General features: G+C 43.3%; 1 protein-coding gene across 4 annotated transcripts in view; it reads left to right on the top strand.

The window, feature by feature from the left end:
* Positions 1–27,915, top strand: part of ARHGAP32 (Rho GTPase activating protein 32) — a 266,577-nt gene that overhangs the window by 108,431 nt on the left and 130,231 nt on the right. For all 4 annotated transcript variants that reach the window (XM_037882261.2, XM_043534160.1, XM_043534161.1 and 1 more), the window contains one exon: positions 18,588–18,674. In XM_037882261.2, coding sequence (XP_037738189.1) covers positions 18,588–18,674 — 87 coding nt within the window. The remainder of the gene's footprint in view (positions 1–18,587; positions 18,675–27,915) is intronic.

The following is a 27,915-nucleotide window of genomic DNA, read 5'->3' as shown; positions in this document are numbered from 1 at the left end:
CTTTCCAATGAGAGAGAGGGAAAGGAACACCACTGATTTTTCTACAGTGCAAATTGAGCATGAAATGGGCAGTGTGGAAACGGCTAACCGGGCTACAGAGGGAGATCTTAAACGAGGCACGATCATCCGAAGGAGCAGCAGCTGCAAAAGGGGAGAGCAACTGAGCTGAATGTGGGGAGTTTAATTTGATTTTTGCTAGGCTGGAGTTCCTGCATTTCGGAGCTGATGCCTGGAAGGTTTTTTCAATTAGCTGCTGGGAAACTAAGGAGAGATCTGGAACTGCTAGGCCTTGGCTAGGGGTCCCATCCATGGAAAGAATAGATCATTGTAGCAGGGGTAAGTAGAATGCGGACTTGCAGCGATCTTACACATTGTACAAAGGATCTTTATTGTTTATTTTCCTTTCACTGTTGCAAAATCTCAAAATCTAGATCTACAACTGGTGGGGAAATGCCTTTAGCTTGGCACCAAATGTTAACAGGAAAATAAAGCGAATGAAAGAGACTACAGCTTAATAGGCAGCGTTTTTCATGTAGAATTTTCAGATCTATCTGAAAGGGGCTTTTGAGTAAAATCTCTTACTTTATAGCATTAAATCCAAGGATGAAGAAAAATGATCAGATTTCCCTCTCCCTTTTTCTTCCTCCCCCATATTAACCTTTGGCCTGTTGGCAGGGTTTATACACTGAGGAAGTCAGTGTGAATAACAAAGTTACTGCAGTATAAACGGTTTATCTTTAAAAACAGCCTTGTGTTTTTTTTAATTTCCGACCCTGTCCAATAAATCTGAATGATTTTTTTAATTACTATTATTATTTTGTTTTTAAGTTGTAGTACATTCACCAGTATTAATTTCAGGAACTGCATTTTATATTGATGTACTTCTGCTCTTAGTTGTTGCTAATAACACACAGAATGTGTTTTTATTGATGAAACTGGATTTATTAGAGAGTTTGTGTTTTAATTGATTTAAATGTTAGCAGTCTTTTTTTCCTCCCTATATTAATCGTTTCCTTCCCCTTTCTCCCCTAGAAACAGTCCTTGGAATAGAGAGTGAGAGGGAGTGCATACACACTCCAAACTTTAATACTAATACGTATAAATAATAATTCGGAACTTAATTAACATCTTAAGGTTCTCAAGATACAGGTGATACCGAATAATGCACAAGGGCATCTAATTCAGGGCTTAGATGCCATGCTACAGGACCTATAGAGAAACCCACGATGGACAGATAAAGCTTTCCAGAGGGTTAGGAGCAATTTTTCATTTCATAGCCAATAAATAAGTAGCTCAGCAGGATCAGTTTTTGCTTCCTGGACTTCTCAAGAATGAGGCTTTTAAAAACCATGCTAGATACAGCTAATTCGACGCTAGGTTGAACTCTGAGTAAGAGGGCACAGATAGGTGCATTGGCCCAGAAGGTGGCCCAGAAGGAATTGTGGCTCTCTGAGAGTTACCTCTTGCCCTGGGGCAGGGAGGGATAGTAAGTTACTTCAGCTTTTCCAGAATGCAGCTTATTGTCCTTCCCCCGCCCGTCCTCCCACACACACACTTTGCACCATTTCAGCTCTGCTGGCTTTCATTTGCCCATTTGCTTTCCCTGGAGCCCGCCTTCTCCATTCCACCTGGATTTGTGATCCAGCCGGACCATGCAAGGATAGGGAAAGGCCCTTTACTTCTCTGCCTGGCCACATAGGGCTGAGTGACAACTGAGCCCTCCACTTGTAGCACCACAAATGAAAAGATCCCCCTCAGTGTCCTGTTATCTCTGTCTCAAGGGGACACTGTGATGCAAATCACACAATAAGGAAAAAACACCTGCCTTCAGCTCAGAGAAACTGACAGAACTTTAAACACTGAAGCTACTTATAATCCTTTCTGGGGTGTGTTTACCTTTTTGCAGTGGGAATGGTGCCACTAGACTTGGCTGATCTAGCTGCTTTTACTGTCACTTGGTTCTCATGCCAAGTTGCATTGTTTGCAGTACTGCTGACCCCAAAAGTTCCATAACTGTGAGAAGAAAAGGAGTACTTGTGGCACCTTAGAGACTAACCAATTTATTTGAGCATAAGCTTTCGTGAGCTACAGCTCACTTCATCGGATGCATCCGATGAAGTGAGCTGTAGCTCACAAAAGCTTAAGCTCAAATAAATTGGTTAGTCTCTAAGGTGCCACAAGTACTCCTTTTCTTTTTGCGAATACAGACTAACATGGCTGTTACTCTGAAACCTGTCATAATCGTGAGGTAAGTCTGAAAAAAGTCATGACCTTGGCTTAAAAAACCATGAGGGCTCCTTTTAATTAATAATAGCTTTGGGCTCTTTTTTGTTCTGCTTCTGGTTCCTGAGGGTGCACTTGTTGTGTTTTCACATTTTGGAAGCTGAAATTCTCACCGAATCACTTGGACTCGGTGAGCCTTGGCCTTTAAGAAATGTACCAGTCGTTTACTCATTTCATTTAAAGGACACTTCCCATTAAAAGTGCTCCAGTGTATGTTTTTGAAACTCTTATTTAAAAACAATACCCCCCCCCCCCATATTTAGGGCCTAACTTACCCTGAGGTGTCTTTTTCAGGAAGGATGGCAGTGCATGTATCTAGATCTTTGTCACTCATATAAAAGTAATGTGATCATATATCTTAAAGTTTAATGTGTCCTTGCAAACGCTTTTATTAAGGAGATATTTCATTTATATGATAATTGTTTTATGGGAAATGATTTGAAATAGATTACCCTTGTTCCTCGAGATCATTTTAATTTCCTTTTGGCTGCTTTACTCTTATTGCTTTCTTTGCTTCATGGGTAAGCCGGGACATCTGCACAGCAGACCACATGGGGGCTACAAGCAGTGCAATGAGCACTGCTTTCATCCAGTAGAAATGACCTGTGGTCTTTCAAGGGGTGTCAGCACTCAGACACGCACTCATGAAAATACTGTGGCTGTAAAGTAAGACACCACCCACCCCTCCCTTGTTTGTGAAATTGGAATGTTCCGTTTTCTTGGCAGAATAAAATGCTTATGTAATCAACAGCATGCCGTAGTAGTGACAGTGTGTTTGGATGTCAGATACCTACCTGACATCTAAAAGTCGGGTCACAAACTTGCCAACATGGCTGTGTCAGAGGTGTGATGAGCTCTGATTTGTCACCAACAGAGCTGTATTGGCAAAAGTTAGATTATACCAGCAAAACAACGCTTTTGCCAGTATAGCTTATTTCATTTGGGGATGGTGGAATAAGCTATGGGCAAAAGCTGGTATAAGCTATGTCCATGCTACGAGCGCTTGGCTGGTAAATGATACCAGCACAGTTGTACCGGCAAAGCCTTCAAAGTGTAGATCGAGCCTCAATGTTGAGAAATAACAGGCTGACGTATATTCAGCAAATTGAGGGATGATTCCTGTATCACCATATGTCTTATATGGCACTTCTATTATTAAACAGGAATATGATTAAATATAAAGATGCCCAGGAATTTGTGGGCATTTATTTTAAAATTCTACCTCGCCCCTCCAAAAATACTTATTCTATCTATATCTCTATTTTTATTTGTTTATGATTTATGAATATCCCCAAAGGTGGGACCGTCTTACGATCTGGGCACTCTTGCTTGATTTGCCTGTTGATCACCAAAATCACATAGTGAACAGCTCTCCCACGTAAAAGTGGTCACTAATAAGTCCTCTAAACAAACACGGTATTGCCAACCCCACACATGAAACAATGGTGAGTCATGCACCCCAAAATCATGAAATTAAAAAAAAAATTGTTTTTTTTCATGTTTTGGAATTTGAGCCTTTAATACTCATTTCATATTTCCAAGCTTTTCTCCGAAACATGGGGAGTGGAAACTAACTTACTTCAAAAAGGCAGCAAACTCAGATTTTCCTATAATCATAGGACTCCAGGAGCTGGGTTTCCAGAAAAACACCAAAAATACATTCATAAAAAGCACCCCCACCAAAAGCAAATAATGACAACCCCTTCTTCTCTACCTCTTCCCAAATTCCCTAGAGAAAAGGAATTCTGCAAGCCTGGAATGCTAACAAATCCAAGTTTTAGCATCCCAAGGTAAGAAGCAAAATACAGCCAGTGGCCCTTATAGAGAATGCCCTGCAGACATCCACCTTCTCTCTGATACCAAGTAGGCTTCAGCTCCAGCATCTTTGCTGATCACCAGTTCTGTAGCCTGGCATGGGGAGAGGGAGTTGGCTTCTCCAATAGCCAAACCATTTAGGGTTTTAAAGAAAAGTAATACCAATATATTCCACCCAGAAAACCCGCAAGTGGCAAATACAGCTCATGGAGCACTGCATGGTGTTATGTACTCTCGGCCAATCAGCAAATGCAATGCCCAAGGCTATGGTCTGGGCACAGCCCTGTGGAAGGCTTGTTTTTAAATGTCTGTTGTATTAACTTCATGAAAATATTCTGCTTTCAAACTTTAAAAAGGTTTTGATGCTTAATATAGACCAGATCCTGATTGACTGCAGCCATATAATTAGAAAAGTGCATATATAAGTGCCTGTGTCTGAAGATCATTCCTTTCACACATTTACAGTGAATGAACCATCAAACCAGGCAAAAAAGCCGGCAACTTAGTACAGGTCTGTTTTGGGAAGGGAAGCTGTAAAATCATTTTGTGTGTCTCAATAACTTTGAGATCAAACACGCTCAGTTTACAAGTAATGTTATAAAGCTGCCAGCACTGACCATTCAACCTGGGAACTGAGAGTCAAGATGAGTTATTTCCAACTTATGCATCATCACAAGCAACGAAGGGTTCTTCAGGATAAAAAATTCTGTCCTCCTCTCTGTAATCCCATTTTCTTCTTCCAGTATATTAGCCTCATGCACATGAGATTGAATTTTTTTGAATAACTGTGCCACTGTGTGTTCCCATGCCAGGACATAAAGGGCTGTGTGGGAGTGAAAGTAACAAAATTAGAAAGATGTAATTCTGAAAAATAAATCCTGGAAAATAAGTTTATGCATAATTTCTTGGAAAGCTTTCCCCAGTAGAAAAAAAGTCTTTCCCAGTCAAAACTGTGCTTACAATAAAATAGCAAAACGGCATATTTACCATATTTTTAGAATGAGCATCATTTATAAGAAAGAGAGATGCAGGTAATCGAGTCAATGCACTCATTTGAGATTAAGTAGTGTCTGAGTCACCGGAGTAGTTTAGGAGTTAGTGAAAATACTGTCTGTTGTCCTTGAGTAACTTTGAATTTGAAAAAGGAGGGAATAGCTCCTGTTTCTAGTGTCACCTGTTGAATATAACCTTTGTAATAAACTGAAAGAGTACATTTGGCTTCATGACTGTGTAGCATTAAAGCTTTGTTTCAATTAATTTTTAAGAGCGTGATACTGAGACGTGCCAGGTAGTGCTGGTTAGGAATCCTTCAGCTAAATGTCATTTCACTGGAAAATGCTGATTTGTTGAAACCAGATCTTTTTGCAGAAACATATTGGTTTCAACATAACTTTCTGGGGGAATAATTCTCAAGTCCGAGATGGAATTGAGAGAGCCTGACTATATAGCTTTGTGGGTAGGGCACTTGCCTTGAATGAATCGCACAGAGTAGGGATTTGCACCTGGGATTTCCACACCCCAGATGAATGTCCTAATCAGGTGGGTGGGTGTCTCTGTCTCTTTCTCTCTCTCAGAATGAAAACACATTTTCCGTTTTTGCTGAATTAAATTCTTGGTTTTGGCCAGCCCTAGTGCCAAATGCCCTCACTCCAGTTGACATGAATGGAAGTTGAGGGCACTCTGCACCTCACAGGGTGCTGCAATATTACATAAATACTTAATTTCCCTTTTAACTGTGATGAGGCTTTTAGGACATGGTGTATAACTGAGCAACATAATCTAAAGTGAGAGTGATTCTTAATCTTCAACAGTGGAAATAAATGAGAAGAGGCGAATCTTGTAGTGCTTTCTCAAGGCAACTCTAGCCAGACTCCCCTTGAGTTTTGTCTGAGTAAATACGCTGTGTGTGACAGGATTTGGACCTGGATATTTTTTAACTAGGGATAGAAATAGTTTGCAAGAAAAATTAGCTTCATATTTCTTGCTTTTGTCCATCAGATGTAATTTTCACCCAATACGTACATTCCACAGCAGTGGATAAAGGTGACATTTGTACTGTGGTTTCACTCGTCTGATTTGCTAAGTTGCACAAACATCATAAATTAATGAGAGGACTGACTTCAAGGGGCATTAAAAGTGTGGTGGTTTAAAAAGAAAAAAATGAGTTCCAAATATTATCAGAAAAATTATCAACTGTAATAGTGGTTTAGACATTTAATGAGCTTTTTCTATAGCTGAGCATGAGCAGCTGCAATTTCAACTGCATGTGTCTGGCTGCCTTTGCCAGGGAGTAACCTTAAATTCCATTTTGGAAAAATATAAAAAGATTACCAGATTTCCTTGGAACAATGACATGCTCTTAGCCAGGAAAAGTATCAACCTTTCCACTGACTTATAACTCCTGGCAAGAGACAGCTCATGGTTCTTTAGCATTCTCCCCATCTCTTCTGACTTGATAATTCTACGTTTTGCACAGCAGTGACTAACGGCCGGGTTTCTGAGATGCAGGGTGATTGTATTTGGATTGGTTGCCGTTGTTGAGAAGAGGAATTGGTGTATTATTTGGATAAATGCATTGCAGTACTTCACCAGACATGTATTAGACCTCCCTAGGGGCATGTCTGCCTTGCAGTTAACTCGGGTGATCGTTTCTGGGGTTGGAATAGCCCTGGTGTGAGCAGCCACACTGCAAAGTCATATCCTAATCACCATGTGCTCACTGGTGCTGCACTCCCCATTGTGTGTCACTGGGATGTCCCATATCTCCTTGTGCTGTAGCAAGCTGAGCTGCTCTGTTCTTTCTCAGTGACTTGTGGGAGAATCTGTCTGTCCTCTGGGCACAGGGGGTGCGTGGAAGGAAGAATTGTGGGAACACATTGGAGGACTATCAACTCTCAAGCGATTTAGCCTGAAGTCCTCGTTGGAAACTGGGTGGGTTACCAGCCCGAGTGAAAGCGGCATCTGGTTTGTAATGCTTCCTTCCCCCGCCCCTCAGCTAGCCTGATTGGAAGCATCACGTCACTCAGGTCAAAGAGTTTTATGTAGGGACAAGAGAGGGCTTTAGGAAGAAACCACTGGAAAGAGCCCCGCCTAACTCTGCAGTGAAGACATCCTGGGTATGTGTCTGCATAGGTTTGAGGTAGGCTGCCCATCCTCCACTTTCCTTTGCTTTTGTTCTTCTGTGTGGCTCAGCCATTCCCTAATGATGCCTTCCCCAATTTCCCCATGCCCTTCCCATTGTCCTAGCAGTGCTGAGAGATCACCAACTGGGAGCTCTCTTGTGGGGCACTTGCCTTTGCCTTTTGGAAGGGCTGTCTCAAAAGAAACCAGTATCTCATGTTGTCAGGAAATATCAATGCCTATCCCATTGTGTACATCCATTGGTCTAGTAATAGTTAAAGTTAGATGAAAGCCAGTGCTACACTGCTTTGCAAAATTCGGCTTGTCCCCTCTTTTGCAGAGAGCAACTTCTTTGGACAATTACGATCTGGGTGGGTGAGCGTAGTTTGTGCCTTGTCTGCTAAATGTTCCTGGCACATTTTGTGAGGGTGGGTGCCCAGAATATTATATAGTATGTAGATCAAACCCAGTATTATCAGAAACAGAACAGCATATTCAGCAATGTGTCAATTGATGCACTCAATGTGGAGGGTCAGGGACAAGGGCATGCTCTGTCAATATCTTGTCCTGAAATGCAGAAAATGGATTTGACAGCATGGGTTAGTAGCAGATCTGTGATCTTGAGTACATATTCTGCTGAATGATACAGAAGTCAACCGCCTGTGGCCCAGGTCATCAGCACCAGAACTTTTCCCTGCAAAGGTTCTGTGAGTGGAACTTTTTAAAGGAGCCATTCACCAGGCCCCAAATACAATAATACCTCTTAAGATACAGGCTTCTCTGCTTTTGATGTCACACAGTCATTGCACAGTTACCACAGACATTTGCTTGGGAGAATTACCATGAAATGTTCCATAAACTCCACTGCACTTGGTCATAAAGATATTCTAAAGCAGCTGTCGGCAACCTATGGCACGCGTGCCAAAGACGGCATGCGAGACGATTTTTAATGGCATGCTGCTGCCTACTGGGTCCCAGGTGCTGGCCCTGCTCAGCCTGCTGCCGAACCCAGGCAGCGGGCTGAGCGGAGCCGGCAGCCAGGACACCGGCAGCTGGGACCCTGGCAGGCAGCAGCGTGCCATTCAAAATCCTGCCCGCCCTGGCCCACTCTTCTCCGCCCTGCCCCCGTGGGGGCAGGCGTGAAGAAGCTTGGTCCTGCCAGTTACTGCTGCAGGGCAGGCAAGCTCCCCTCTCCCCCACCTCTTCCCCCAGCGTGCTGGGTTCCTGCCCCTCCTCCTCTCCCTCCCTGCTGCCGATCAGCTGATGGACATTGCGAGGGAGGGGGAGAAGCGGAGCCGCTCCCTGCTCTGGGGAGGAGGCGGAGAAGCGGTGGGGAAGGGGTCTTGGGGAAGGGGGGTGAAATCATGGCATACCCCCTCCAGCCCCCTGCCATGAGCTGCTCTGGGCGGGGGGCTGGGAGCACCCCCACGACCCTAGCCTATAGCCCCAGACCTCTGCCCTGACCCCTGCACCCCCCCATACACTCCCAGCCCTCTGCACTGACCCCTGCAACCCCATACACTCCCAGCCCTCTGCACTGACCCCTGCAACCCCCCACGAGCCCAGCCCTGACTCCAGAACCCCACACACGTACCCAGCCCCCCCACACCCCATGCCCTGACTCCTGCACCCCCCTCACACGCCCCCAGCCCTCTTCCCTGACTCCTGCACCCTCCTCACACACCCCCAGCCCCTGCCCTGATTCCTGCACTCCCAGACATACCCAGCCCCCCCACACCCCATGCCCTGACTCCTGCACCCCCCTCACACGCCCCCAGCCCTCTTCCCTGACTCCTGCACCCTCCTCACACGCCCCCAGCCCTCTTCCCTGACTCCTGCACCCTCCTCACACACCCCCAGCCCCTGCCCTGATTCCTGCACTCCCAGACATACCCAGCCCCCCCACACCCCATGCCCTGACTCTTGCACCCCCCCCACATTCCCACCCCCACCCTGAACACCAAACAGGAGTTCCTGCACCCCTCGCACGAAATGGGAGCTGCCCAGGTAAGCACTCCACACCCAAACCTCCTGCCCCAACCCTGAGCCCCCTCCCTCATTCTAGCTACTGACCAGACCCTGCACCCCAACCTCCAACCTGCTCCTTCACCCCCAGCCCTGTGCTCAGTGCACTCCCACCCTCAGCTCAGTGCAGAGAGAGGAAGAGAATGGGCTAGAACCAGGGAGAAGGTAGGTACCCACTCTATGTGGGCAGGGCCGGGATCCCAGACTGGCAGTGGGCTGAGCGGGGCTGGCAGCCAGGCCCCTGGCTGGCAGGAGCTGGCGGACGGAATCCCAGACCGGCGGCGGGCTGAGCCACTCAGCCCACTGCTGCTCTGGGGTCCTGGGGGCCAGCCCTGCTCAGCCCGCTGCCGGTCTGAGGTTCTGGCTGCCGGCCCCTTGCCAGCTGGGGTCCCGGCCGCAGGCCCCGCTCAGCCTGCTGCCGCCCGAGGTGAACGGGACCCCAGGCTGGCAGCGGGCTGAGCGGGCCGGTGGCATAAGATCAGCATTTTAATTTAATTTTAAATGAAGCTTTTTAAACATTTTGAAAACCTTGTTTACTTTACATACGACAATAGTTTAGTTATATAATATATAGACTTATAGAGAGAGAGAGACCTTCTAAAAAATGTTAAAATGTATTACTGGCATGTAAAACCTTTAAATTAAAGTGAATAAATGAAGACTCAGCACACCACTTCTGAAAGGTTGCCGACCCCTGTTCTAAGGTCTTGTGAGAGCTCACACAGTGACTGTGCCAAGGATCAGATCTTCCCAGAGGTAGTCCTGAGTCAGTGTAGGTTGTGTTGCCCCCACTACATGATGGGGCTTGGCAAGTGGTTCGATGTATTCAAAACACCTTTCTGTGATGGGACAGGTGAATGTGGGTTCAGGAGATTTGATCTTGCTTCGGTTAATTTCAGTGGAAGCGGATTTGGGTCTGGGGTACGCTTTTGGGGTCAAACATGCTTTCAACAGCATTTTGTACCTCAAATAGTTATCTTTCCACTCTAATTATTATTACTTAAAGGAAACCTAGACATGTTTTTGAGTAAAATGCAGGTAAACCTTGCTAACTAGGCAAAGCTTTGTTTACTGCCGTATGCAGAAGGATTTATGTCATGGAAATGAAGGCAATCGTTTACAAATTACGAATGGTTCCTTTGGCAAAGCTCTTGAAACCTTTTCCTTAATAAGCTCTGTTTTCCATGATAACACTATGCCAATAGTCAAGTATTATATGCTTGCTGGTTTAGGGGTGTGCTTGTGCACGTATGTTCTGACCAAGATGAGCTAAGAATATTCCTGGCTTTATAAAGAAGTTGGAATGAACAAGTTTCACAGATGAACCAACCCTTGTTTCCTAATTTTGGCATGAAATATTATTTAATCAGGACAGTTAGATGATGTGGTCAGCAGTGTGAAATGTGGCAGGTCCTGTGTGCCTTGCATACAGCCAGCTTCTCAGCCAGGGTTTGTGATTGCGGAGTTCCAGATAATGAATGAGAATTTAAAATGCCTGCCATTGGTCCAAATGCCGTTGTGCCACAGATCGGTACAACAACTTACTCATGTAGAGCTACCAGGATGAAACTTTCCAAGTCTCTTCGGAGAGGGCAAATGACTTCTTTTTTGTCCCATTGCAAGAAAAGCAACATAATTTAGAAATTCTGTGTGTGTGTTGTAAAAATGTTTATAGTATTAAAATACATAATTTAAATCACACTTCTAGACCGTGTTGTACCATAAGCTGTGAACACCTGGTTTTTTTATGATCTATTTCTAGAAGAGAAATCCAGAAAGCCAATAAATTCTTCTCTGCAGGAGACTCATTTAATCACTCTGTTTAGCTGCTAGCTTACTAGAGATGAGCTGCTTTATCCCAGACAATGAAGGGGCCAATGAAGTAGAAAGGTTTTTTTTACTTTTTCCTCGCTAGCCTTGTCTGTATAAATGATCAATAAAGTCTTGGCTGGCAACCATTGTTTTTTTCTGCAAAATATATGTAAGCAGGATATATAATTTAGTGTTGCCTTTCAAGATACCAAGGGTGGAACTATTCCCATTAAGTGGACTGATGCAGTGAGATCATGCTTGTTGTTTTGGCTGGTCTTCTAGTTTTGGAACTCTTTGCTGCTATTCAGTTTATTATAGTTAGCTATTGTTCAGTGGATCGTTATATTAGGATCTATGGTACTTACTACAGTCAGCTGTACACAGTGACGTGTGAACTTGAAGGCGGAAGAAAAATGAATGCCAGCTCTCTGACAAATTATAGCTGAAGCAAACAGAAACCTAACACAGGTCTATAGGATGTTTGCACTCTTCCATCCTTCATTGGCATGTCCAATAATGCAGAATGGATGCTCAGAAACTTGTCTTTGCCCGTGTAGCTGATTGATAATATGGCATAAATTTATAGCACTGGGAGTTTGCATGCAACTGTCAGCGCATAATTTATTCCTAAAGCCATTGTTAAAATGGAAAAGTGTGTTCTTGCAGCATTCTCTTAGAATTCCTTTGCTGCTGTTATCCATTTCCCTGTCTGTAATTAAGTGAGTACCATATTCTGCAGTTCAGTCTTCGAGTGTTTTCTTTACAGTCTTGGCATCTATTTAAACATTTTGCCATGTTTATCTGCAGATCTAACTTTTTTCTCTTGTGACCTCATAATCTTAGCATGTCTCATTATAAAATGCTGCCATTGAAAAGATTATGCTGTCTAATCAAAAAGATCAATGAAGTCAATTATATCTACTTATGGCAAAGAGTCCTGTGGCACCTTATAGACTAACAGACGTATTGGAGCATTAGCTTTCGTGGGTGAATCCCCACTTTGTCAGATGCATTAGTGTATTCACCCACAAAAGCTAATGCTCCAATACGTCTGTTAGTCTATAAGGTGCCACAGGACTCTTTGCCATTTTTACAGATCCAGACTAACATGGCTACCCCTCTGATACATATCTACTTACGTTAGCTGAGCACACATCTCCCAAACATACCACTACATAATTGTTTGTTATTTTCAGGAAGCTCTAGGCTGTGATTTTGAAGGTGAAAAGTGAGCATTTCAAGTGATATGAAACATGTTAAACTACCTATAAATTGTTGGAGACTGCTGTTTCCATTCAGTGCTTGCTTAGATGATCCAGCTGAAGTCCGGGGGCTGGGAGGGGAGGCGAGTACCCTTTTCTTGTAGCAGTGTCTGTCTCTGGCTTCTTTTCTAAGAAGAACAAAACAATTTGCCCAGGTTTGCGGTCTGTCAGTTCGGCCCATAGGACCTGGTTCAAAATCCACCAACATCAATGGAAGGCTTTCCTTTGAGTTCAGTGGGCTTTGGATCAGGCCCATCAGAATGTTGAGTGCAATTCTGATCACCCTGTCTCAAAAAAGGTATATTGGAATTGGAAAAAAAATACAGAGAAGAGAACAAATATGATAAAGGGCATGGAACAGTTTCCATAGGAGACGAGATGAAAAAAACTGGGTCTGTTCGGCTTGGAAAAGAGACAACTAAGGGGGGATATGACAGAGGTCTATAAAATCATAAATGGTGTAGAGAAAGCGAATAGGGAAGTGTTCTTTGCCCCCTTGAAGTAGCACATGAACCAGGGGTCACGCAATGGAATTAATAGGCAGCAGGTTTAATACAACATAAGGCAGTATTTCTTCACACAACACACAGTCAACCTGTGGAACTCATTGCCATGGGATATTGTGAAGGCCAAAAATATAACTGGGTTCAAAAGAGAGAATTAGATAAGGTTTGTGGAGGATAGGTCCATCAATGACCATTTGTCAAGATGGTCAGGGACACAACACCATGCTCTGGGTGACCCTAAACTTCTGACTGCCAGAAGGAGGGATTTGGTGACAGGGATGATTATTCAATAAATTGCCTTGTTCTGTTCCCTCTGAAGCATCCGGCACTGGTCACTGTCGGAAGACAGCATACTGGGCTGGATTGACCATTGGTCTGACCCAGAATGGCCATTCTTATGTTACATTCTTTATGCACATGTTCTCTTTAGACTGTTGTGTCTCCGAGAGACGCTTGGAGTGAAAAGCTCCTAAATAGGGCGGAGTCAAATAAGATACTAATATACCGTGTAGTAACGCTGTTCAGAGAGCAAAAAAAAAAAAAAAGAAAGCAAGCAATTGTTCAGCCGAGGAAAAGGGAGTATGCAAAATATTATTCATATTACTGGAATGTTTTGCTGCAGAGAAAGGTACAGTAAAAGGTAAACCTAATGAAACATACTGGAACAACTTCCCGTTCAGTCATCTATATGGACTGAGACATTTCTGCCATAATTTTCAGGGTTTTTTTTGGCAATGAGGTGTGGGGTAGGGTTTTACATGAAGAAGCTGTTTCAGAAGCCACTTGTTTTTCCCTTACCTCCTATCCTGCTCAACAGGTTCTTCTGCAACTCTGCTCCTTTTCTTTTACCAAGGGATGTGGGATTGGCTGCACAGAGAGTAGCATGGCCAGTTCCTATGCCAGGCATTCATTTTGTGAGTTTTTACAAACCAAAATTAGGGAGTTTGCGTATATGCAAGGGAATATGGTACATTTAAAATTTCACTTCTCATTAGAGACCCAATTAGAAAGAAGGAAAATTACTAGGGAATGACCCGTCATGTCACATCATGTCATATCAGGTATTAAAGAGCAGAAATAATCAGCTAGTTGCTAGCAGTCTGCAGCCTAATGCAATATTCTGTGCACACTTTGCTCTATTGCCACAGAACATATAAAAACAGCTGGGTAGCTTGTTTTCAGAGACCTCAATACTGGCTCATTGTTCTAATGGCAATGGGAATGGTATCTAGAGGACATGCTTTCTCTCCTTGGAGGCTGGATACTATCGCTAAATACATTGTTCTTAGATAATCCCTTGCCTGTTTACTAGAGGGGCATCAGCAATTCAGCAAGCTCTTAATTAATAGGCAGGAAGTGAATTTCAGTAGATAAAGGGCCAAATTCAGAGGTGATGTGAAAGGGGGCTGTGAGTTAGATACACTTTTCCCTCTCTTTTACTCCCACCCACCTTACTCTACAGGTGCCAGTGTAAGGCAGTCTGAATGGTTGTAACTTACACTGTAAGGAGCAGAAAGAAAATGTAATATAAAGTAATCCCCAAGTTAACTTGATTTACCGGGGGCAGGAAGACGCACCAAGTGTGGTCATATCTACATTAAGAACATGGACACTGATGTAACTGCACCAATGTAGTTACACTGGGGCAAACTCCTCCACGTGGAGCTTATACTGATGTAGCTTAGTATCTACTTTCTTGATGTAGGCAAGGCCTGAGCTTCCCTTATAGGTTGGTAGAATGAGTGTATGTGTGTCTAAGCAGGAGTAATTTGCACTTCCTTTCTTATCACACTTAAATGTGGGCCAAAGATTGGGGTGGGGGGGATTTCTCCATGAAAAAGAAACCCACTTTTTTAACTGGACTGGAGCACCCAGGTATTTTACAAATGTGGAAAATATTTCAAACTCTTTAGTTTTCCCTTAACTGTGTGTTTTTGCTGTTACCATTCAGGTGTACTCGATATGCTGCAGCACTTCAAACGTTAAGTTTTGGCTGCAAATAAAACGTTAGTGGGGAAAAACCTGGGCACAAATGCAGAACTGAATAACTTTATCATGATAAGGAGTACTAGTGGCACCTTAGAGACTAACCAAGTACTAGTACTCCTTTTCTTTTTGCAAATACAGACTAACACGGCTGCTACTCTGAAATTTATCATGATATTCAATCATATTAACAGGCAGCAGGGCATACCCAGTGCTGAACAACCTCTTTCCGACGGGGACAGAACTGTTTGAATAGTCTTGAAGTTTTACAGTTCCATCTATCCTGCTGGAAGGGAAAGTGCGCTTTGCAGGACGATTGATAGCTGGAGGTTGTCTGGAGGACAAGAGGCAGATTAGCCCAAGTAGTAAGCAGTAGCAGGGAAGAGGGTGTGGGGATGAGAGAGGGGGAGAAACTCAAAGCGTTTTTTAGGAGCGAGGGTTGGAGAGCAAAGGAAATGAGACAATAAATGAGGATGGAGTTGACACCAAGAGCAGAATTGTCTTCACCTTCAGGAACTCTCTGAAGATTCTTATCCTTGACAACAGGAACAGCAGTTGCAATGCAAGATTTTTAAATGTCCCTCATTTTAGGCAGGTTGTTTTCCTAAATTGTCTGTTCACCCCATCAGTCAGGCACAAATACTGGGGGGCCCCTCTTTGTTTCTCAGACAAATAATCCCTTAATGGAGACTTTTAATTTGCTAAACAGGCTAGACTGCTTAAGAGCAGCAGAAAATTTGCACTGTGCAAGGGACACGTGTGAGATAAACTCCGTATTTAATATCTTGAGTATAAAATAAATGGTCCAAAGCCTAAGGTGTTTCCGGGCCCAAGACACCTTTTTGTTTCCTACCATACTGTATGTAGCGAGCAGAAGAGTAGTTAAAATTCAGGACATTATGTCTTATAGATGCAGAATGTGTTTAATTTATTGGCACATTTTGTCACTTTTGTTTAATATGTTCTGTGGCTACCTAATCTAAAGATGCAAAGGGAGATAGGTTATAGGGAGAACCAAGACTTCATCTGCTGCTGTGAACTGATAGGCCACTCATTCGCTTGATCTCTTTCACTCTTGTCTCTTTCAGTTTTTGCCTGGATTAGTTTTGCTCCTGACTAGTTTAAGTATTATAGATGGATCAATTAGGTGCAAATTTCCCAGCAAGCAAAGTTCATTTTAAAGATTTTTCTCTTCAAGCCATTCATTCTTTTTTTTTTAAAAGCTGAATTTATTTTTGCTTGAAAGAGGAAGCAAATAATTCTTCTGGCAAGTATAACTAATGCATCCACTGTTCAACTTAATTACCACCCTATGAGCCAGCAGGATTATGAGGATGGGCCTCTCTTCCTGGAGAGCGTGTGTATGTGTGTGTGTGAGAGAGAGGATGAGCTATTTCATTAGGTTCAATGCCCCTTTCACAGGAGGTAATATTGTTTTTTTCTGAAGCTCTGTGATTCTTTTATAAACCGTATTTTTCAAGGGGTATATTTTGGATGTCTCAAGTAATTGGCTTGCAACTGTGGATAGTCTTAAATTGTTTGGGTACAATTTTAAACTTCTGTTTTCTAAAAAAATATTTAAGCCATCTTTATTATGGGATATCAAAACCAGTAAAATATACTGCTATTTCTCCCCTCCCCCCAACTTTCATTAAGATTTAAAAATGACCTTTTATTGGCAGTGACTAATTTGGACATATGCCCAGGAGATATTTGGAGCAAGCGGGTCTATTGGTCAATGTGAACCTTCTAAGGTTCTATTCCTGGGTCTCTGGCTGATTCACTGTGTGACACTGGATACACTCCTTGCCTCGGTGTTCCCATCTGTCAAATAGGCAAAATAGGGTAAAATGCTTGCCCACCTTATAACATTTTTGGAGGAAAATGTTCATGGTATCTTGGTATAAGTGCAAAGTGGTTTCAGACAGAATGTTTATATGTAAAAAATTAATTACCAAGCATGCATCTTATGATTTTCTCTCTTTTTCATTATTCCTATTAAGAGTCTCCAGTGAGAAGTTCTTTGATTTTCAATCACAAGCTCTTGTTGATTTCATCAGGAGTTTAAATACCGAAGGGTTTTTTACCCCCCGCTCCCCCAACTCCCAGGCTAGCAGGCTTTGGAGATGGGCACAAAGGGAGCTGATAGAGGAGTCAAGAGGAGAGGGTTGAGTAAAGATGTGTGCAGAGAGGGGCTCATAGCATTGTTGGCTGGAAGTGCGAGAATGTTAAGTGAAGATCAGATCATAGGGCCATATTCTGTGCTGTACAGCCACGTTGTACTCAGAGTGCATGGTAGCGCATGTCACAACAGAATTCAGCCCATAATGAGGAAGCTGAGAGACTGTCTGTTTGCCATGGGAAGCTGATAGAGCATCTCAGATCAGCTGACGGCATTTTCATGCTGCATGGCACTACTACACGCTATTTCTGTTGGAGCCTCCTGCTTACGTTTTAGAGAGCCGTGGGTTGAGAACTGCCAGAGAAGCCAATAGTGGAGAGAACTGCAGCATCTAACTTCCCAGCTTTCTCCATGCAAATGTCTCTTATGAGGTTCATAAGTGCTTAAAAAAAAAAAAAAGCCACCCAAAACAAAAATCCAGAATGTTAAGATTTTGACTTAAAACTACTGGCTGGGGAATTCAGGCGTGTAAGGTGGCTGCTCCATAGCTTGCTCCTCTGTGGAGCCTAAGTATTGCATCTCATCCACCTCATCGCTCATGAGACATTGGCCTTGGCTAGTGTTCCTGAGGATCCCAGGTGGGGGACATAGTCCTTGCCGTACTTAGGATTGGGTGAGTTAAATTAGATGGAATGGAGTGTGGTGCCATGTGAATCCAGTTTCTTTCGTGGCGTTAAGTCAGAACCTTGGGGTAATTTTCAGAGTGAAAAAGAATTTTTCTGGCATAGCTATATTGTGATTTTTTGGGGTGGAGGGGGCAATATAAATTATACTGACAAAAGCTCTAGTGTAGACCCCATTATACCAGCAAAATAACATCCTTGTGTCAGTATAGCTTATTTCTCTTGGGGAACTGGTATACAAAGGATCTTTTTGCCCGTATAAACTGCATCTATACTTGGAGGGTTTGCTTGTAGAGCTATACCAGCAAAGCTTTTAAATGCGGACAAGGCCTGAGATTTAGGTACTCTACCTCCCGTTACATGAACAGGAATGATATGGTTAAATCTCTGTACACTGCTTTGAAAAAGCTCATGGTAATAGTGTGCTTAATGGATCTTTGTATTTGATGAATGATGCTGTAAAGCACTCTGTTGTGGTAAATTACTTGATAATGTTGAAATCTGGAGACATGTTTTATTATCTAATGCCTGCCCCAACATATAAAATAAAAATGGAATAAAGTGGGTAGCTAGAAGAAAGATCACTGGTATCTGATGCATGAATATTTATGGGGAATATTTCCAGTGGGCATTTAGTTTTACAGACTTCTAGAGAATTAATCCTGGGCTCTCACTCTGTGCTTGCTGACAATTGTTTGAGTGGTGCACCGTATATTTAAAAAACTGTCAGCTGAGATACAAAATCAAATTGTGTTTTGCAAGGTCTGTATATCTGGTAAATACTGAATATTTTCAGTCTCGCAGCTCCAGTCAGACAAGCACAATCCTGGTTCCTGATACCCAGCATGTCTCGGGGCAAGTTGATGTGAATGTGGTGCTTCAGGCATTATTACATGCCTGGCTTATCCTTGCTCACTGACCTGGTCTCTGTCTCTTTCTCTTCTACCCTCCCCCTACCTGCTCCTTGGTGTAGCTTTCACTCCCGGAGGAACAGAATGAAGTAACAAGGAACGGCTGTGAATCCAAGGAACTGGTCTACCTTGTGCAGATCTCTTGTCAGGTAAATGTCATGTTTTTCCCCCCCTTGCATTGCATAATTATTGCATTATGTTAAATAACATAGCCTCATAATATTTTGATGTGTTGCTACTTTGGTGTGCATTTTTTTACCTCTTCATTGGTGCAGGCCGCAGAAGAATGCTTTGTGTTGTGCAGCAGGTGGATAATTTTTAAGGAGAGAAATACTGAGCTTGAAACAGAGAGATGAGCTTGTTCAGCAAACAACCTGAACTACAGTATGTGGAAAGCTATAAAATATTTAGCCTGGAGATCTCTTATCTGCATGCATGCTTAGAGTGTATGTGTATATCTGCATACGTATTAGGGATGTGTGCATACGTTAGGTGTACACACAAAGTACACCTCTGCCCCAATATAACGCGACCCGATATAACATGAATTTGGATATACTGCGGTAAAGCAGTGCTACGGGGGGCGGGGCTGCGCGCTCCGGTGGATCAAAGCAAGTTCGATATAATGTGGTTTCACCTATAACGCGGTAAGATTTTTTGGCTCCCAAGGACAGCGTTATATTGGGGTAGAGGTGTATGAATAAATAGAAGAAGTGTATGAGTGTGAACACAGAGGACAGTGTATTCTGTTGATAAAAACTTGCAACTGCGAATCAGGAGATTGAGGTTCTAGTTCTTACATGGCACCTATTACTGTGGTATCTTAAGTGCCTGGGACAGGTAAATTCACCTCTTTGTACCCCAGGTTCCCCTTGTGTTACCATAGGGTTAGGAACTCTTCCGCATCCTTGTAGATCCTCAGGTGCAAATAGTGCAAACTGTTTTATTATATTGACTGGCATTGATGCTTGTGGGGAGACCTATTGCATTTTGGGTGGAAGTAAACTACGGTGGATGTAGTGCCAGAAGGTATTGGTTATTTTTCTACCCTGTATCTAGCATTTCCCCCTAACATCACCCAAGTTGGCCCTTTTTAAGCACACAGTTTGTTGACTCAGTAGTGGGCATCACTGGGAATAGCTGCAGTTTCTCCTTCTCATTTTGAATCTCTATATTTGGTTCTACTGTCAGGTTCCTGAAGACTATGGGTAAGTGTAAGTCATAGGCCTATTTACAGTAGGTCACAGCTTATCTTAATTATGTTATGTGGGAGGGGGCTGTTTTCCCACAAAGTTGGAAGGCCATTTTTCAAATTATATTTGCACAGAATAGTATGAATGCCTTTGGGAGTGAGGGAAGGGGCTGAAATTTCACAGATGAGTGGCTTTCAAAACTGCTTGTACTTTGTGGGCATATCACAGATACCATATCACCCTGTTGTTGCCAGCTGGAGACTAGATGATAGATTAAAAGAGCAATGCAATTGCTAACAAGACAAGACTGCAATTCTAATTGAGGTTACCTGCCCAGGTCTCAGCCAACTGGATTGTGTTTAACAATCTAAGGATTGAGGCTGAGGTTTACCAAAGGGCCTAAAGGAGTTGAACTTCAATAAGTTTTGGGTGCCTAACTCCCTTAGGTCTCTTTGAAAAACCTAGCCTTAATTAAAATATATGGCATTTCTATTACCTTGCACCTCGGGCCGTAGCACATACTCACTTCGAAAGTGTTTGAAGACATCAAGCATTATTAGCTCAGTAGCTAACTCAGTTAAGGATCCTGATTCAGCAGATAAGCCTTGTATCCCTCCCTAAAGCTCACCCTCTCAAGTGGGCCACCAGAACAGTATACAGAGGTTTTCATCTGTGAATGTGCTGCCTGTGGTCCTGAAGAGTACAGCTTTGGGCCCTGCGAGGCAGAGCTACCTTGTGGAGCTCTCTCAGGATTAACTAGGTCCCTCTTAGTGTAACTGGGCCTCTAAACTTCAGAATTTTAAAGGTGATACCCAACAGCTAAGAATCATACCAAGAAATGGGCTGGTAGCTAGTACAACATGCATGACGCTGATGTTATATGCCCATGACGACACACCAAGGAGGAAGGCTGCTGTTTCTGCTGAAGCTCCAGGGTGCTTTTCAAGGGTAGCCCTAAGGAGAGTGCATTTCTGAAATTTGGCACCTAAATGAAAAGGAGGTGGATCGCTGTGGGCAATTGCACATTGGACAGAAGGAGTCACCACCTCCCAGCCTGCCATGCCTGAGCCTCCTGATGGATCCAGGAGCTGCAGTGAATCCCAAGACTGTGAATCATGGCCCACCTGCTGAGAAGTTCTGGGCCCCTGAATCTCTCACTAAAGTGTTTCTCTGAACGAAACTGATGTCACTGGAACCATGGCACTAAGCAATGAAATATAACCACTCACCCATTCCTCCAAATGACAATTCCTCCCAACCCACCTGACTTTCTCCTTATCAGCTCTCTTGTCTTAGTCCATGCTCCCATCTTTCAAACACTTAGACTCTGTCTATACGGCCCCATTGTTTGGACTAGGTGCGCATATCAATGTGCTGCACTGTAACTCCCCCGTGTGGACGCTGCAGGTGCAATCTAAAAGGTTCCTAGTTCGCATTAACATAGTCCTGTTCGAAGAGCACTATGTTAATGCAGACTAGGAGCCTTTTAGTTTGTTCCCACGGCATCCTTACAGAGGAATTACAGCTTAGTACTTTGGTGCGTGCTGCTATTCAGGGCCCTGTAGTCCGAATTGCGGGGCAGTGTAGATAAGCCCTTAGAAAGCAGAGAAACTTGCAGCATCTGGATTCAGTGAAAGAGATGGAAAGAGCAGCAGAGCCGAGTATTATTCCTACTGGGGAAATATTGCACGCCCTAACTTCTCACGTACTCTCCTGATGTCTAGGGTAGGGTTCCATTCTGTCACCTGGGATACTAGGTGTCAGAAAGGATTCGACCCTGTGTTAATGTTGGTGTAGTTTAATGAGAGGTCTAAAATATTGTACAGGATGGTAGTATTGTGGGGAGACATTCTGGCAGGATATGTCCATGTCAGCCTGTGGCGGGCCTGGCACTGCACTGCCCCTTTGTGGCAGGGGTGGGATGGGGTGTCAGAACCTCGCCACTCCCAAGTTCACATGCTCGCCTCTCTGTGGGCGGCCCAATGCAGCCTAATGGCCTCCCTCCACACAATCAGCCCTTGGTCAGGGTAGTGTGCCCTAATGGCCAGAGTCCCTATAAATCGCTCCCAGCATTGGAGCTGTGCGGCCCAATGGCCAGAGTCCATATAACTCCTCCCCCGCAGGCGGGGTAGTACAGCCTAGCAGCCAGAGTCCAAGTAACTCGCCTCAAATGTCAGGGCAGTGTGGCCCAATGGCCTGCGTCCATATAATCACCCCTCTCGGACAGGGTAGCATGGCCTAGTGGCCAGAGTCCGTTTGATTCCTGTGGTGTGGGAGCTGGTAGGGGGATCCGGGCCTGCCCTCTTCACCAGGTCCTGACCCAGGGCCCTGGTAGTGGCACTTTCCCCTTGCCACCGGCTTAGCGGGGATCCGCCCGAAACACGCCGAGCCTCTGTGCGGCTCTAACGCCGTTTGCCTCTAAAGTTCCCCTGGGTCACTTCCTACCATAACCTCCGGGTTCTCCAATTCAGGGTGTCCTCTGGTGTGCTCCTCTCCTGTGATGTACTCCGTCTGGGCATCACGGTGCATCCCGGCTTGTCTGGCCTCCGGATCCTGGAGCACAGGCTGTCCCTCCTTCCCCTCTGGCAATCAGCCCCGACTGAGCAGCTCTGCAGGCTTTTATACCTGTTCTCCAGTTGGAGCATGCCCAGCAGAGCTTCCAGGGCGTGGCTTCCTCTGCTAGGAAGGAAGGGTTAATCCCTGCGGTACCAGTGTGGGGCCGCTCTGCCCTGTCACACAGGCCAAAAAATTGAAAGGGAGGAAAAAATTCTGAAACGGATTTCACTTGGTCGTACCTTGGATTTGCTACTAGCATTGGTGTTGAGCTAGTTACAATAGCTTACAAAAATCTTTTAAAATGCCCACTAAAGGAGAACCAGTCATAATGTTTACAAGTCAGGTTCAGAAACATAATTGTTTAGTTTGGTCTAAATCCACCTAAATATAAGAGCTCTGAAATGTTTATAAGTATTTTGTTGCAAATGTGAATAGTGTGGTAGAAAGTGAGAGAGAAACCCGCTATCTCAGCAACGACAGATTAAAACTCTCGGGTAAATGGGCAGAAAAAGCTCGCTCTGGTTTGTATTGAAGCTCTTATGCAGTCCAAGATGGGCACAGTACATGGATACAGTTTGGGTTTTTTGTGTGGCTTGTTGAAAAGACATTTATTTTGTCATTTCACTCTGCAACTGATTACCAAACAAAAGCTTTTGAACACTAGACCTTTAAAGTGGCTAGCTCAAACTCAGCTGTGCTTGGCAGATTTCCACCCAGCAGTTGCATTTAGGAAATTCTATTTCCCCCCTTTCCCATCTGTAAATATCATTTGATTAGTGTAAAGAGAATTATTTCACAGATAAGATTAGGGTTTTTTTAAATGATCATTTGGGGAAAGCTTTCTGTTTGTCAGTGTATAAAATACTCTCTTTCACTGATGTTTATATTTTGAAATCTCTTTATTTTTGTTTCTATTTTAGGGGCTATACAAACTAAGCCAGATTAATAGCTCTGAAGCAAAATAGTCAAATGTAGAGTTACTTTATTACAATTTTATTAAAAAGTTCAGTCCGAGAAAGGTGATTTTGGGTAAGATTGCACCATTTTAAAAATGTTGCTAGATAAATGGTTGGTATTTTCAGGGCATCCAGTTACTGTGGTAACAGGATCACTGTTGTTAAACACACACAGACATTCATTCTCTCTCTCTCTCTCTGAGAAATAAGGGGATAGATAGAATCCCCTAGAGCAACACACAAATGCTTGAGATCTGAGGAAGCCTTCTTGGGGAAGAGTGGATGCTGCGTCAAAAGCAAGTAAAGTCTAGTTTTCCTTCCACCAAAGCTAATTTAGGTTTCCACCTTCTAAAAATACTGACCGTATTTAACGTGCATTTTACTAGAGAAGGAGAGTCTCTCTAAAGACAGGTTTCAGAGTAACAGCCGTGTTAGTCTGTATTCGCAAAAAGAAAAGGAGTACTTGTGGCACCTTAGAGACTAACCAATTTATTTGAGCATAAGCTTTCATGAGCTACAGCTCACTTCATCTGTCTAAAGATAACAGTGGTGACTTTCTTTTAGGAAACAGACCAGTATAAAATCCTCAAACAGGTGATGTGCCTGTGAACCTTGCAAACTCTGTAGACAATACTTGGAGTGACAAACCATAGTGATAAGCACAGAGCTTTAAGTGACCACAGGAAGTGCCTGAGGCCTCTGGAATGGACAGGCTATACCTGTGCCCCTTCAAAATCTATGGACTGTACTTGCAAACCTTTTAAGCTCCACAGGGGTAAGCAGAAAATATACAAGTTCCGCAAAACATTTAATGCGGATTATAATGTACACTGAGAAATAAACAAAAATTAGGGTCTACAAGAAGGCTGAACTAATCCTATCAGTTGTTTTTTTTGTTGGATTGTAAAGCAGATCTGAAATCTGTAGGCCAAAATCTATTTGACTTGCGAGTTAGACTAATTTCCAAACTATCAATATAATTTAAAATCTTCTACCGCAAAAATGGCCCATCTAATTATTCAAATACAAAACCAAACCTATTCTAGTTTAAGGTTAAACAAACAGCATTTCAGATTTAAAGTAGCCTGTTTTATGAAAGCTGGGGAAATAGCAGAGTCAGGCTGCGATAGAAATTGTCACAACTTTGACAACTCCAAATAGCACTCTAGTGCAGTGGTTTTCAAGCTTTTTAGAGTACATATCCCTCTCCAGATAATGTAGTCTAGACCTATCTGAGATAGTCATAAAATACTTATGATTAGATTGCCAAGTCTTACTAAATAAAATGTGTTGTCTGGCGTTACACGGTTTTTCTTGCATACCCCCGACGAGAGCTGGCGTATCCCTTGGGGTATGTGCACCCCACTTTGAAAACCAGTGTTCTAGTATCTGACATTTTTCCCTACAATTGTTACAAGAAGCAGCTATGATTATTATAATTGAAATGGGCGAGAAAACAGATTTTTGTCCATTTTTTTAGTTTGTTTCTTTTGTGCATTTGACATCACTTTTTGTTCAGTCATTTTCATTGTTTTTCCGTGTCAGTTGCTTTCCTTTGTTTCGGGTGCATCTTTTGGGCCCTGCTATGAAAGGCTCAGATCTAAGCCTGTGCTTAGATGCTTTGCTGAATTGGGATGTGCTTACATGCATACTTAAGTGCTTTGCTGAACTGGGGCCTTACACAGCAACCGGAGAGGGAAAATCCTTTTAGAGTATGAAAGTGGGGTTGTGACACCACAGAAAATCGCAGGAGAAATCAGAGGCAGGAGAAGCACCTGGAACTATTTGTTGATCCTTTTTTTTTTTAATTGACTAGCACTCAAATTGATGGTGTCCCTTTAACTGCAGATTCACTATAATAGCCCCTTCCCCGTGCAGTTCTGGAGCATTCACATTTTACCTGCCCTGCAGGGTGGGTTCCAGTGAATAACACAGTTCCTGAGAAAAGAGCCTCCTTTTTGTAGAGCAGGTAAAATTTCAAGACTAACACCAAAGTGAGAAGGCTCCATACCTCCATAACTCCAATAGGAGTTCTCCCATCCATATAGGTAATCCACCTCCCTGAGAAGCAGTTCTTCCATTGACCTAGCACTGTCTACGCTGGGGGTTAAATTGGCTTAACTACGCCACTCAGGTATGTGGATTTTTCACACCCTTGAGCAATGTAGTTAAGATGACTTAATATTCTAGTGTAGGCCAGGCTGTAGACTTCACATTGGCAGTGAGTGAGCTGGATGCTGTGTTCTGTAGTGTGTTGGCAGCACAGTAATTAGTCCTGTTTCTGCGCATTGTGCAAGGCAGCCGATGCTCTTTAATGTGAGTTTTATTTGAACGAATAAGACTCTTGATATGGTAGAGAAAGGCAGTTACGCACGTTTATGCTAGTGGTAGCTCTCTGCATTGCCAGATTCAATATCTTCTTATAGAGTTGATTTGGTTCCAAAGGGAATTCCATCCAGAATCCCAGAGGCAGAGGAGTGGGGGCAATAACATGCTTTAAGGGGAGTGTAAAGAGAGAGCCAGAAAAGATGGGATGTGAGTGTGATGAACAGCCAGGACTCCCTATCCTAGGTGGCTTGTGGGAAGAGGAGAGTTGGAATATATATTTACAAAAGGGAACATCTTACTCATGCTAGAAATGTCGTGAGCCATGCTTTGCTGATTCCATTTGTCAGTGATAACAACCAAGCACTGAATCTGCTACTGGGTGCATTTCTCATCTCTCTCTTTTATTCTTTGCATAGGATTTCTGCTGCTACTTTTTAAGATAATTTTAATAAACCATTCACTGTCTTAAAATGTCAGTATATCCAATTTGTGGTTACAATTCCTGAGCAACTCTTATTTATAAAGATGTTCATCTCTCTCTCTCTCCCCCTCTCCTTTTTAAAAAACTTGTAATTGTTCCTATCTGTAAGACGGTTTATTTCAGATTAATGATCGGTGGATTAAAACATTGTGAACCAGGTGATATTCATAGCACATGTGAAAGAAGAATATCAAGAGTCTGTCATCATGACCAGCATGTATTTGATTGTGATAACCATGCTTGGTTAAGTGCCGTCAGAATCTATTACTTATTTTTTCCTTATGTCGTTGTAAACTCCATTTAGAAACTTGACAGTGAAGTTTCTTTTTTTATTATAGCTTTTGACCTTTTGCATTTGGCCAACACTGAATTTCTTTCAAACACTGTCCTCTACCCACCAAATGCGTCCTTCCCCTCCTCAGCCTGTGGCATTAAAGATGCATTAAACAGCCACTTGTGACTCTCAAGCCGCAGTCTGAGTGTCACTGCCTTCAGCAATCATCTGAAAGGCAAACATCATTTTGTTCTCATAGCAAAGGACTCCTTGATCTGTTCTAGTATCTCATTTCTATTTTAGTCTTAGGTCTAGTCTACACCTAAAAATTAGATTGACCTATCTACATCACTCAGAGCTGTGAAAACATTTGCACCCCTGCAATGTAGCTAGGCTGGCCTAACTCCTAATGTAGAATTCTTCCATCAACCTAGCTCCTGTCTCTCAGAAAGGTGGATCACATACCTGGATTGAAACCAACCCCACCCCGGCCCGTTGATGTAGAAGTGTCTACACTACAGCGACACAGCTTCAGTAGCCGCTGTGAAATAGACATGGACTTTGAGAGTTTTCTAGGAATCACAGTTCAGCTACTGCACAGTGCAAATGCTTCTGTGCCTTCGCTGTGGCATGTGGAGTGGATTAGATGGGTAGTTTGTTGACTGGAAGTGTGCTAAGTGAAAGAGAAGTGGGAAGCATGTGAACATTGCATGTGAGCTGAGGTTGAGGGCTTTGTGAATGGAAATATGGCTGCTGTTAGAGGAGATAAATTTGAAGAGCAGTTTATAGGCTGAAAGTGATTTCTCCATGGAATTGATGAGGAATTTGGCACTTCGGCACTTTTGCCTCTTGCATTCTATTTCAGCCTTGTCTATGCTGGTCTTTTCCCCTAGTTTCCAGTTGGTCCAGTTCCTTTGCAGGTAGCAAGGGTAGGAGCATTAATGTAGACAATGTACCACTGGTGTTTTACCCTTTGTGTCATCTAGTCCTGTTGTCAGCAGCAGGAGTTGCACGGGGAGTAACAAAGGCATGGCATTTTAAGGAAGAAAGTCCAGAGTGGACACAGACTTCACCTTCAGTTCTTTGCACTGATCTGCTTTGGGCTAGATCCCCATTGTTCTTTCTAGAGGTGGGTGAATACCTGTTGGTTTGGGTTTTTTTGGTTAGGTGGCAATTCTGAAAAATGAGAATTGATTTCAGTCAAACTGAATCTGAAACTTTTCAGTGCCTCCAAACAGGCTGTTTCAGGTCTGTTCCAGGACAGGGATTCAGTAGCTTGCTTCCTACCTCCCATGTCAGTGCTTTACCGCTAGCTCTTATGGGAGCGATGACAACACCACCATCTCCTCCTCTGGCCATGATGAGTGGTTGAAAGTATTTGTCTCATATTTGCTAATGGTTTTTTTGTCAACCAAAATTGCATTTTGTATCACTGAACTGTTTGAAAAATTTCACTCCACTTTAGTCATCTCTTCCTCATGTCCCCTTCTCCTTTGCTTCATTCAGACCTGTAGTTATGCCTAGTAAATGCTGATGACGACGACAGTGTCCAAAAGGGCCTCAGGAGTGGTGGGGTCCCATTGTGCTGGTCAGAAACCATCC

This window comes from Chelonia mydas, chromosome 22, assembly GCF_015237465.2.
Source record: "Chelonia mydas isolate rCheMyd1 chromosome 22, rCheMyd1.pri.v2, whole genome shotgun sequence".
Classification (NCBI taxonomy): Eukaryota; Metazoa; Chordata; order Testudines; family Cheloniidae; genus Chelonia; species Chelonia mydas.
The sequence above is the reverse complement of the archived record's forward strand: the minus strand, read 5'-3'. Positions and strand labels throughout refer to the sequence as shown.